This window comes from Ursus arctos, unplaced genomic scaffold, assembly GCF_023065955.2.
Source record: "Ursus arctos isolate Adak ecotype North America unplaced genomic scaffold, UrsArc2.0 scaffold_12, whole genome shotgun sequence".
NCBI classification, from domain to species: Eukaryota; Metazoa; Chordata; class Mammalia; order Carnivora; family Ursidae; genus Ursus; species Ursus arctos.
In genome coordinates this window covers 20,997,497-21,011,236 of record NW_026622786.1, presented here as the reverse complement: position 1 = coordinate 21,011,236, position 13,740 = coordinate 20,997,497, and the positions used below count along the sequence as shown (strand labels likewise).

The following is a 13,740-nucleotide window of genomic DNA, read 5'->3' as shown; positions in this document are numbered from 1 at the left end:
GAAATTGTTTCACCACTCAACTCCCTTTCCCTATATTATCATGATTTGCAGATAATTAGTGTGATTAGGTCAATCATGGAAAGAAAGAAAGAAAATATTTACCAAGTATTTTTTGATATCATTACAAAAACTTCCCAGGTAAAGATTTACAAAATCTCTAGTCCCAGATCTCCTTGTAACTGTGAGATGTGACTAACTTTTACTATATTTGAGATAAAACAGGATCCAAAAATAAGACAGAATAATCTATTTTATAACATCTGCTGAAGAAGTGTTTCTTTCAACAGAAACTTTTATTAATTTTAGAAAGACATTCACTAAGTATGTCTAAATCCACATGCCCATTCAATCCACATGGGTAGTCATTAAGGGTAAGGTTGCCATGTTCCCACCAAAAAATAAATTCTACATGATTGTATGCAAAAATAAGTTAGATAAAATATTGTCTTCAAGTTTTGTCGTCTTGGAATAAAATAATTACTAAATTTTCAAATGAGCATGTCTCCTGCAATTGTACTGAATTAAAACTGGCAATCATTAAATCATTAGTTATTTTCATTAAGTCACCTTAGTGACCACAATGTATTTGGTGTCCCATATATGAAAGAATTATATCTGCGCCAATAACTGTCCATTATACAGCATGATAAAAAGAAACAATAATAATTTGCAAATTAGTAATAGTTGTAGTAATAAAGTGAACATACCTGTAAATAACTGTTTTGTTGGAGCACTGAGTTGTGCTTGCTTTGAAACTCTGTAAGCAGTATCCGAACCTTGTGAATTCTTTCTGTTTGTGCAAAAGCCCGTTGTTTTTGATATTCCCTCTGGAGAGTTGTGAAAATCTAGAGCTTTTAGTACATCAACTGGAGCAGCTGAAAATAAGTGAAAAGTAAAAAAAAAAAAAAAGATTGAACAAATAGTCTAATATAAAAATGAGTATTTTTAACAGATAAGATAGTTTGTTGTTCTACTTCTTAAATCCATCACTTGCCACGTTTCTTTAATATTTGGGCGGGATATTGAGGAGTGGGACAGCAGATAAATTACAAACTATAAAATTCTCAAATACAAAATATCTCAAATCAAGAATTAAACTATGGAAAAGCAAACAGAAGATATTCATGTGGGGGGGATATGTAGATTTAAGATCAAATATACATAATATATATATTTTATATATATATGTAATGTAATATATATAATATATAATTGAATATATGTGAATTTACAACCTGTCTGATGCATTTCAATTACAATTTATAAAGTCTTTAATCATTCTAAGTAATTGCATTATTTGGAATTAAAGTGAAAACCAGCATCTGGACATATTCCATTAATTTCTAATAGATTTATTATTTAACTATTCATAATCTAAATAAAGGTGATTTTGAAGGTTCAAATTCACAATGAATGTTATACATAATTATTGTAAAATGTGTAATTAATAAGCCATACTGTATACACAAAGAAGTTATAGGTTGTTAAAAAGAATAGGTAACAAAACATAACGCTCTTGTCTTGAATGCATTCCTATGTTAGTTATTAACAAATTATATATAAGCATACAGCATGTGTAAATAGTGTGTACTGTGTATGTATGTGTATCTGTGTGTCTGCGCATGGGTATATGTATCTATATATAATTTGTTGATTTTTACTCTCTAAATTTGCCAGAGTATCTTCATGGACATGCTTCATGCTTTATGATTCAGATTGAAAGTCCCTGGAGAGTTTCGATAAAAGTGTAATAAAGTATAATCCCTTTGGATAAACTTGATGTTTCAAAGGGCTTCATTGGAATATAATTCATATGCCAAGTAATTCACCCATTTAAAGTGTATAATTAATTGATTTTGGTATATTATACTATTCACTTTTTTAATTGTAGTAAAATACATACAACAAAAAATTTGCCGTTTTAACCATTTTATGTACAATTTAGCAGCAAAATTACATTCACAATGCTGTGCAACCATCACCACTATGTACTTCCAAAACATTTTTATCACCCAAAACAGAAACTGTAACCACTGAGTGATAACTCCCTATTCACCACCTCTGCCCAGGCTCTGGAAACTGATAATAATACTTTGTCTCTGTGAAGTTGACTATTCTAGAAATTTCATATAAGTGGAATCATATAATATTCCTCAGAACACTGAACATAGAATTACCATATGACCAAGCAATTCTACTCCTAGATATATACCCAAAAGAATTGAAAGCTGGCACTTAAACAGATAACTATGTGCCAATGTTCACCGAAACGTTATTCACAATAGCCAAAAGGTGGAAACAACCCAAATTTCTATCAATATATGAACAGAGTAACAAAATGCAGTACACGCATACAATGGAATAGGATTCAGTCACAAACAGCAATGACGTTCTCATACATGCTACCACATGGATGAACCTTCAAAACATTACACTATATGAAATAAAACAGACATAAAAGGACAATGTTTTAGACCATCAAATTCCCTGATCCACAACTTAATATCCACTTAATTCACTAAGCAAGCCAAAACATTAGTCATGTGGTGTAAGCATTGTTACAAAAACAGACTTTAGACTCCATATCACTCAATATACCTATATTCTCTTGATTTTTTCTCCTTATTCAAAAATAAAAATATTCAGAGAAGGCAATGTGCTGGCCCTTGTATTACTGAGCATGTCTGAGGCATAAGTCTTACTGCAAGTATTTAGATTCCATTTCAGAAAGAAAAGAGATCAAATCTGCCTGAAAGTGAACCAATATTATTAATTTGAAAAGTTCAGTTGTTAGTTAAAAAACAACAACAACAGAATTGCCATCAAATTTCAAAATATACTGTTTCTGGGACGACTTAATGAGAATGGAAAAGGGATTGATTTTAGAATTGGAAAATACGATCACAATTTATCACATTCTATAGAGGATGCTGTTCTGTGAAAAGTATAATTTCAACTAATATTTTTTACAATAACTATCCATTCATTATAGAATGCATGAATGAATGAATGAGTGCTTGTGACCAATGTATATCTGGTCCTTTCCTTAGTTAATTAAGATTTAGGTGTATTGACTTCCATATGTACAAATATATGTGGATGAAGCTTTACGTGTTTCCGTTTAGAGTATAACAAGTATACTTTGCTTTAACAATACTCTGTCTACCTATTTCATCAAGCCTCTTAATAAAAATCAACATACTATCCAGTATAGTACACATGGTTCCAAATTATTAAAAAGAAAATACAACTTTTCTTTATGGAAATCAGACATTTCAAAAGGATCAACTCTATCACATATGATCCTCTCTAGTTCAGCCTTGGAATATTTAAAAGAATCACAGCCTTCAAGAACCTTTTCGCAGGAGTCCTACTTGTGATGGTCAATTTTTTCAGGCCAATAGGAACCCCTGACCATTCTTAACTTTCTTCTTTTCTTATCATAAAGTACAAAAAGAAAGTAATAACTATAATGGCTTCCCTGGTCTAGAAAGCCTAGTATGTGCTAGTCACTAAGCTTTGCAGGGCAGGTGTTCTGATCCACACTGTACAGAGGAAGGAATTGAGAACCAGAAAGCAAACTGAGGACACTCCTAAGATCTGGGCAAATACCAAATCCAGGCTCTTTCCACTTTGCCACCTTCACTGCTATACCCCGTAAATAAAAACCCTGTAAAAGAAACTTAAAATGTAAATATAATATCCTAAAATTATCTTGAGACAGCTAATTGATTCCTGATGTTTATATTTGCTTTAAATTACACTCAATTTATGTTTCAAGGAATAAATGACTCTGAAGGAGGCTGTTTCTAAAAGTCACAGCATCTTATCTGCTTATTTTATCTTATCTTCTTGCTCTGAGGCTATTAGCAAAAGCACATCAGGGTGGAGACTCAAGGACTGACATGAGCACAGCTATGAAGGCTGTAATTCTATGAAGAAAAGGACACAGTCCAATGGTCATGGTCCCAACTGCTCATAGGTAAATACATAAAATAAACAACACGTCCCTTCTCAACAGAATATCATTTCACAGGATGACCTTTTCCAAGAGCACAGATTTTGCCACATTTGTTTCTTCCTACTTTGAAAGTAATGTGATAAAAACACATTCCCTCTACAGGATTCAAAATAAGGGCTCTATTTTTAAAACCTCACAAAATGCTTTGTAGAGACACATTATATGCAATAATTCGTTCTTCAAAAAGCAATTAAAAAATAGGGACACAAAGTAAAGATTTCAACTACGTTTTTTCTTTTTCTAGAAAAGCATATCAAGTTATAAAAATGTAAAACTTAGTCAATCAAGTTTTAAAGTTTTTTTCCTTCAAATAAAGTAAATAATAAATTAAACCACTTTGAAATCTGCCTGTTATTTGATCTCATAATTGCAGCATTTAACAAATTCTTCTAATACGGATTCTGACTTTATACATACACACATACATTTACACACATAGGGAAGTTATTCTTCATTTTTTATTAACTGAACTGCAACTGTTTAAAGATTAAAAGCAGTAATTGTTGTAGCTTGATACATCTAAAAAAGCGAAATTTCCATATTCAAAGCAATTCTTAAATGCCCTTAATATTGGAATCATTTCCATGTTGCCAATAGCTGATGCCACAAACCATGAAAAGAATTTCAGATGTATCCAATTAGTATGATATTTTGTTCAACAGTATTTTTCCTGCCTTTTACTACATACTGTTATAGTTTATTATATGGGAGAATAAGCTATCAGAGCCCAGTGCATTAGTCCAATAGCCATTTAACTGGATTCCACGTCTCTTCTCATCAGTCTGCACACCACAACTTGAGCAAACTTCCAAAACTCCAGGCTTTATGTCACTTTGTTGCTTAAATCCCTCCAGTGAACCCACGAATTTCCAGAGGGTATGCACAAACCCCGCACAGAAAATCGTGAAGGCCTGAACACACCCATTTGTCTTCCGGATATCACCCCAACTGCACCTCCACCATTTTTTTTTTCATTGTCATTTCCCCTAACTCCGTCCTCACTCAGTGCTCTAGTTATACTGAACTTAGACTGCCCAGAACCCCTCCCCCATCTTCTTTCTCCTGCCTCTGGGCCTTTATAAATCCTATTTTCCCTATCTGAAACATTTAGCTCCACTTCACCTGAGGACAACAGGATATAAGTGATGTGTCGTCTGTTCCGGCAAGCATTTCCTATCTCCCAAAGCTGGGTTCCATATACTCCCCTCTACTATAGCACTTTTCGCATTTGGGTTTAATTATTTAGCTATACTTGACTTTTTCCCAAACTAGAAGAGAACCCACCTACAACACGAGCTATATAAAATACTGAACATGAAACACGATAATGCGAAAATACTAGAAGCAACTTTCTCTGAAGCCCAAAGGGGTCTTTTATCTTAAAACAAAAATTTTCAAGGGCCTAATATGTCTTTTCTATTATGTTCTGCTGATCTCTTGAACACCCTGACTCATTCACTGATTAGTCTGTCCCAGGTCTTTAATCCTTTCCCTCTGTTGCTTTCAGTGTCCCCATGGATTACTGAACTAAAGTCTCATAATGTTTTGATTGTTTCATCTCTAATTAATTCTTCCTTTAAACTTCTTCACACATTCCCATGACCAATAAGGAGTAAACGACACCAATACGTAGCATGGAAGAGCTGGAATGATTCCGAATCCCATCGCTGTACTTAGCATCTGTGTGATTTAGACTGCTTTGTGCCTCAGTTTCTACATCTGTAAAATGAAAATAATAAAAAAATATTTATCTAAAAGAATTTTTGTGAGTTGGTATTTCTGACAGTGCCTTAGAACAGTGGGAGGGACAACTATGCCTATGAGTTAAGCCCTTGCTGACTATTTTGTAATTTACATGGTTAAAACTTAAAAGAAGCATAATATTTGGTGACATACAGAAGTTATATGAAATTTAAATTTCAGCATCCACAAATAATATCTGTATTAGACTATAGCCACACCCATTCATTTATATATTGTCCATAGCTCCTTTTGCCCTACGACACAGTTGTGTCACAGTGATTAGACATCGTATGGCTCACAAAGGCTGAAATATCTAACATGTGGTTTCTTTTAAGCTGAGTCCTAAAGGATAGGTAGAAGTTTATAAGCTAAGAGGAGGGTGACAGAAATATCAGATAGGCAGCACAGATACAAGACATACAGTGTACAAGGAAATGAAAGTAATCATGGTTGCCTGACAAGACATCAACACTGAATAAATTTAGATGTGCATCATAGCTGCTGAGGACCTCTTGAGAAAAATCAGATCTCCACTATGGATTTTCACAGCCACAGTCTCCAAGTGAAACATTACACTAACTCCTATCTATTTCTCCAACCCCAAATGTAATGCTCCAGCTGAAATAAACTTCTCTTAGTTTCTAAAATATACTGTGCTCCCTTTATTGGGAATTTTTCAATCCCTTCTCAATTGGCTAAGGATAGTTGACTGTTTTCAATCCTAACTGTCATTAGAATCTCACGGAGAACTTTTCCAACATAAGAATGCCTGGGTCCTGTGTAAGAACTTATAATTAGAATGAAGGGAGTGGGGGAGGGCAGGCCTTCATGGTTTAGAAGTTTTCTAGATGAATCTAATGGGTAACCAGGATTAAAGCCAGGTGAACTGAGACCTAATCAACCTTTTGATCTCAACCTAATCATGACTTCCTTCAGGAAATCATTACTTATCTTTCCCACGCTGGGTTCTGTGACCCACTCATATGATCCCAAGTACCTTATATCCCCCTTGGATAACTCCACATCCTATTTTGTTTGCTTGCTTAATTATCTAATTTTCACTTAGGCACAGTGTGTGTCTAAACTCCCTGTTACAGACTCATACCACCTAATTTCCCTCCTTCTCTCTCTGCTAAGCTTGTAATTTATTGTTTGATGTCTGCCTCCCCTGATAGACTGTAAACCCTTTGACAGCAAACATCAGCACTATTGATGTTCACTGTAGTATTCATAAATAACATAGCAGCTGACACATAGTAAATAATCAATAGAGATATGTTTAATAAATGAATGAATACATGAATCAATGAGCAGCTACATCCTGCCTCAGAGCCAGAGTTTCTTTCCCACCAGTCTCGGCAGGAAAATGAGTGTTAGAAATGGCCTTTATAAGCAGCACCTTAAAGATCTTCCCAAGTCTGATTGTTTCCATTTGATTCAAGTGTGGCAAGAACCCAGTTCTTAAGTAGCCTTAATAAAGTAGATGCTTTCCCATTTCTAGGGAGTCACTTATCTTCACCTTGTACCTTACATCAGAGGCCACATATGAAACATGTCATTATAGGGAGAAATAAAAGTAAGTTAAAACACAGAAAGTTATAAACCATCTTCTGGGGCACCTGGGTGGCTGTCATTTTAGTGTCTCACTCTTGGCTTCGGCTAGGTCGTGATCTCGGGGTGATGAGATCCAGCCCCACACCAGGCCCCAGGCTCTAAGCCCAGAGGGAGTCTGCTTGTCCCTCTCCCTCTGATCCTCCCCCATTCGCACTCACTCTCTCAAATAAATAAATAAAATCTTTAAAAAAAATCTCCCACCCAGTCATGAAATGTTTCACTGCTCTAGATAAATATCAAAAACCAGGAGTGCTACTGCGTTTATGTGGCGGTGGAATGTAGGGCTGACAAAAGAAAAAATGAGAGAGAAGTGACTATTATTATATTTTAACTGTTATCAATACCTTGCTATATTTTAAAATCACGAGAGCTCTTACTAGAGTCTAACATGGATTCCTTAGGATAGGATATGACAAGTGAATATGACAAGTGAATAGGCAACAGTTAATAACTCCATTTCTACTATTAGAACTGCCCACTTCTAATCCAAGTTTGCCCAACTTCTAATTCAACTTCTAGTCCAAGCACGGATTATCTGTGTGACTTTGGGTAACCTACTCACCTCCTCTGTGACTTAGTTCTTCAACTTAGCCTCATTTTGAGAATTAAATAAAATAAGGCATTATAACCTCTGAGGCTAGTGCCCAACACATAGTAATAACTCAGTAAAAAGAATATCTAAAAGCACTATGTCCTTAAATTTTCAACCTTTTGGAACATCTTTAATAGTTCCAGTGAGCATCACCTGTTTCCCCCAGAGTTATAATTAACTTGATTCTTGCTACCCATTTCCCCTGACTACTTTGGGAAATCTCTTTACAGAAGAACAGAAGACTAAACAGGTTTCCATCGCTAAAGGTCCATCAGATATAGTCCATGAAAATTATATAGTGTTGACCAATCTCTCCAGCACATTCTTAGGTTATCCCAAGTACGTACAACTCCATGACATTGCCTGGAACTTTGGCAGCATATGCAATCTAATAAGTCTTGAATCTGCATCTTCATGTTCACTGTTTCATTACTGCCCTATAGCAAAGCTTGACATTCATATGCTATCATTAGCATTTTCCCCCTTTAGTAATTTCTCTTTGTATTGGATAGATGTTAACATATCTCTAGATTAAATAAAGCAACCGTGATGTGAGTTATTTATTAAGAATTAAAAAAAACCTGATATTTTAGGGATGCCTAAGTGGCTCAGTTGGTTAAGGATCCAACTCTTGATTTCCACTCAGGTCATGATCTCAGGGTTATGGAATCAAGCCCACCATATAAGGCTCCGTGCTCAGCACAGAGAGTTTGCTTGAGGTTCTTTCTCTCTGCCCCTCCCCTCAACTCATGTGTTCTCTCTCTATATATAATAAATAAATCTTTAAAAAAACTAATATTTAGTGCCTTTTCTCTGATACTATTTCTTCATTTATTTCAAACACATATATGCTATATGCCAATCTTGTATCACAAACATGAAGTATTAAAAAATTAAAACATATTGACCTAAATTCTTCCATATTTAAAAAACAAAAAGTATGAAAGTTCATCTTTAAGTGACTATGTGGCATAAATAATGTCAATAGAAATCACATAAGTTTCCTATGCACCAATACAACTCTTTGTAGCTGAAACGATTAGACTTTTTGTCTATATTCTGTAATCTATTCTTTGTTCTCAAAGAAAATATAAAATGGTAGAAACAAACTGCTTGAATACATTAATAAATTTTAAGCTTATAAGATTATAGTTGTAGAATTTACATTAAACCCCCCTGGGCATGGGAAGTGTTTAGAGTTCATTTTATCTCCAAGGGATTCTATAATAAACTTATACGTTTTGTCATTTTAAACCTATGTTTGGAGAGTATATGTCCCTTCAGGATAAAAAAGAATAAAATAAATATAAGTATCTCAAGGTTCAAGTGTTTGATGGGTATCTTGCAAAAACCGGATATTTGATACTCAAACCAAGAATAGCATCAAATTGAGAATAACATGGACAAAGACATGTATAAAAGAGTAGCCTGTAGTTTCAGGAATTTTATAGTTAATCAGCAACACCAAGGTACCTAACAAGCCTAATGGTAATACCATTTCAGAAAACAGACACCCAAAGACCAAATATAAATGTACTTCCTTACAATCCCATGAAAATACCAGCTTTAAAAAGTCAGTTACCTGGTTAAATTCAAGATTGGAAAGATCAGGGTAAAAGAAATACACAGTGAAATATTCTGAAGTAGAAGTAAGGGAAAAATTGTGGCTCCCACCACAATCCATTGTATCCACATCCCACCATTGACTGTTTATTCCAATTATGACCTACCCAGTGGTTGAGAGAAATGTGTAGACCCTGTGATCCTAGCTGATATTTAGTACTGATTGGAAATAACAAATAAATTTTACTTTGAATATCACTATGTATGTACATTTCCTTAACAATATTTAATCTGTAGTTGCTTTTTATGTCTTTACCTGTAAACATCTCCCATCTACTTTTTAAGTAACCACAAGTCCCACATTATTGCCCTGTTAAACCAGCTAAACAAAATCCCATTACCATTTCTCTACAACTATAATCTCTTACAACAACTGAATCGGTGTGCATGACATTCATCAAATAAGTAAAATACTTTTCTATGTGGAATTTAAGTGTCACTTTGACTATGTCTAAATATGAAAAATAAAATTAAAAGCTATGGCAATCATGTGAATTAAAAATGGTCTAGAAGCTGCCCAAATACTTTACGGCAATATTTGTACTCCTTGTACTTCAAAAATATCTAATTCTACACCTGATAGAATGCCTTAACATAAAATCTTCACCTTTAATTTAAATAAGTCATTACTTTTTACAAATCACAAATATTTGAAGAGTACTAAAAAGAAAAATAAATCCTAAATGAGGGTTGAGGAGGCATGGATTTTAGTATCAAATAGGAAAGACAAGAAAGGCCTCAATAAGAAAATAATGTTTGAGCAGTCTAGCAAGGCATAAGAGGCTTCTCTATCCTGATATTTTGACAGCACAGCATTCTAAGCTAAAGGAATTACAAGTGCAAAGATCCAGAGATAGGAGTTGCCACAAACGGGAGGAGTTGGAGGAAATGCAAGGAGACATTCAGGTCTCCTGCACAGGAAATAAAAGTGGTATAAGAGATGAGGCCAGAGAAGTAAAGGGGAGGCAGTTTGGAGGCAGACTGTATAGGTCCTGTGGGATGTTCAATGAGTTTAGATTGTACTCCAAGTGAGACAGAAAACTACTGAAAGTTAAGGGAGAGGAGTAACACGAACCAACAAATGTTCCAAACCACTGTGGCTGCTGCCTTGAGAACACACTATGGGGACACTAGAGTGGAAGGGAGTGCAGAAGAAACAACTGCAATCCTTGAGGTGTAAAATTTTGTCAGTTTTGCAATCCTGGACTGAAAGATAAAGTACTAGGTCAGATTCTGGATATATTCTGAATGTAGCAGACAGGGTTGCTGATGGGTTGGAAATGGAGTATGAGAGAAAAGGAGTCAAAGCTACTCCAAATATTTTAGTTCGAACATCATGACTGATCATCAGCTGAGATGGGAAGATTGTGAGCGGAACAGGTTTCAGGAAGGTTCTACAATTCAATTTTGAGTATGCTAATTTTGAGATGATTTAATACATTCCACTGGAAATGGCTGAACAGGCAGTTGAGTATATGAGTCTGGAATTCAGGGAAAAGATATGTGATAGAAATAAAACTTTGGGAGTTGACAGCCTATTAACATTATTTAAAGCTATAATTAGTCATTACACTTATTTTAAAACTCTATTTGATACAACTTTCTGTGAAAGAAATCATTATGACTTAAAAATGATTATAATACATATTTTATTCTCTCAAATAATCAACATAGAGATCTTGGGCCAATATATGAATCCTCAGAAACAAACAAACAACTCTACTTATAATTTGTGTCCTAAAACATGCTACAAGTTGGGTAATAACAAGAACGATTACATTTAAGGTTTAAAATGTTAGGCTACATCTTTGTCTTATAACAGATTTTATAAATCTGTGTATACATTTTGTTTAATGTACTTCCTTATAAAACAGGAAGATTATTCATTCATACATTTTTTTCAAGTCCATAGTGGCCATAACCCTGTATCAAGTGTGACTTAAATGTACTAATTATCTTGGGGAACCCCAGGTGACTTTACAGTGGGTTGGCTATTCCAGAAAAAGCAGCATGACCCCCGTTCCCTGGTTATTTGTCAGAAGATCCAGTGGTTGCAATCAAGGGGAACCACCTAGTATGGATAGATACCAATGTCTATACTGACTCTGCCAACTTAGCAGCCTCTTGTATGTTTTAATTAGTCACATGATTCTGTGCTATGCAGAAAAAATATATCTATACAGTCTTGTGTTATGTGGCCCTAGCCCATTCTCCTAACCCCAGCACTCTCCTGATAACACACATACCCCATGTATGTGTAATAGACACTGGCATCCTGTCTTTGTAGTCAGGGCACCTAACACTGATTGCACCTAGAAGAGAGTCATTTAATTTTCATGGTTATTGAACAGCCTCAGTCCTGAACTTTCTTGTATCATAAAAAGCTTCTATGAACTGAAAATTGAAAGCAGAAGTAATATCACAACTCAGGATGTTGAAGGAAAGAACAAATGCCAGTTGAGAGTGTGATACTTAAAAAGCTTGGCATATCTGATTTACAAGTGGCCAAAGCTATTAAAATGTTTATTATAAAACTTAAATTATAGTGTCAATACAAGCATTTGACATTAATGTTGAGAAAAGCAATATTTGTTGGCATTTAGTTAATTACATGCTATGGAGAGAAGGATTAAAAAAAAAGCATGATCTCTATCATAATCAGTTATCTATCCAAATCTTTTTCTCCAGAGTCACTGCTATTGGGTAATTGGGTATTTATCAAGTGATTTGCACACAGCAGATAAATAACCTTTTACTTGACTTCCAGGGCCCTGTTATACAAGCTAGACACATTCCCATTTTTCTGTGCATTTATTTCTTGTTACAAAAGATTCATAAACCTTTGGATATGCATCAAAATGATCTGTGAAGCTTTATAAAGCACCTATGCTTGGATTCTATACAAAATCTACTCAATCAAAATCCACAGAGATGGGACTGGAAATGATTGTGATAGCAAGCCAAGGCTGACTACCTCTGTCTTCTTGACTCTAGTATAATCCCTTGCTTATGAGGTCATTAATTCATATGATAAACATTTATTGGCCATCTATTCTGCTCCAGATATAGTGCTAGAAGGCAGAATTTCTTACATAGATGAAAAAGATGCATTCCCTGTTTTCATTTTAGCATCAAAAATATTCTGTGGTAAGTATTCAGGTTTGGAGTAAGTTTAGTGTGCTTCAGAATGTTATGCAAGGTCAACTACCTCAGTCTTTACAGTTGAGAAGAGGTATTCCTTTAGGAGATAATATCTAAATCCTAAAAAAGCAATGGTAAGTGGTTTGGAAGTGTTCAAGGTGGAGATCATAGCTTGCAGATATTGACATTTTCAGGAAATGACAACTACACCAACAAAAATCTGTTCGATACACTTCTGCAGACACAGGCAATAACTGATATATATATAACCTTATATCATATCTCAGATTGTTAGATTATTGAAAAGCAATTTATCAGAGCTTCAACCAACACTTTCACTTCATTCAACAAAGATTTATCAAATACTAACTATGTAACAGGCTCTGTTCTATGTGCTTGGGACACACTAAACAGATAAAGATACCTGTCTTAATGATTTTAGTGTAACTAAAATATACAATGGATAGGAATAGAATATAAAAAATACATAACATTCTTCTAAAACAATTCTGCAACTACTGTCTCTTATTAAGCACTGGAAACTTTATATACTTCTTGCTTAAAGCTGGTACTTCATAATATAATAATTATAATATATGTATAATATGCAAATTAGTTTCTAGAATTAGTTTATTAAAATAATCATAAAGCAATAAATATAGATAGGCTACTCTTTCTAATAGCTATTAAGCAAAATCAGAAATCCCTAATAGCATACAAAACAGATGAAAGCTTCAAAATGAACACATGATTGGAATTTTCCCAATTATTACTTTAACAGATTGATACCACTCTTGGCTTAAACTCTCTTGCTCATCAGCAGACAGTGAAATGATGATTTATTTTGCTGCCAAAACAAAAATACCGTTTCATATGGTGTTTTTCTCTATCAGATTACTAGGTTAAAGCAAACTACAATTTTAGAGGTAATATAGGCAATGAGTACCTTCAAATATTTAGAAGTGTCTTTGAAGAGAATGTGCAAAAACTGTTCTCCAAATTAGGA

General features: G+C 34.4%; 1 protein-coding gene across 1 annotated transcript in view; it reads right to left on the bottom strand.

Annotated features, from left to right (window-relative positions):
* COL11A1 (collagen type XI alpha 1 chain) overlaps positions 1-13,740 on the bottom strand; it is a 561,059-nt gene that overhangs the window by 164,878 nt on the left and 382,441 nt on the right. The window contains exon 11 of the mRNA XM_057310420.1: positions 708-875. Coding sequence (XP_057166403.1) covers positions 708-875 — 168 coding nt within the window. The remainder of the gene's footprint in view (positions 1-707; positions 876-13,740) is intronic.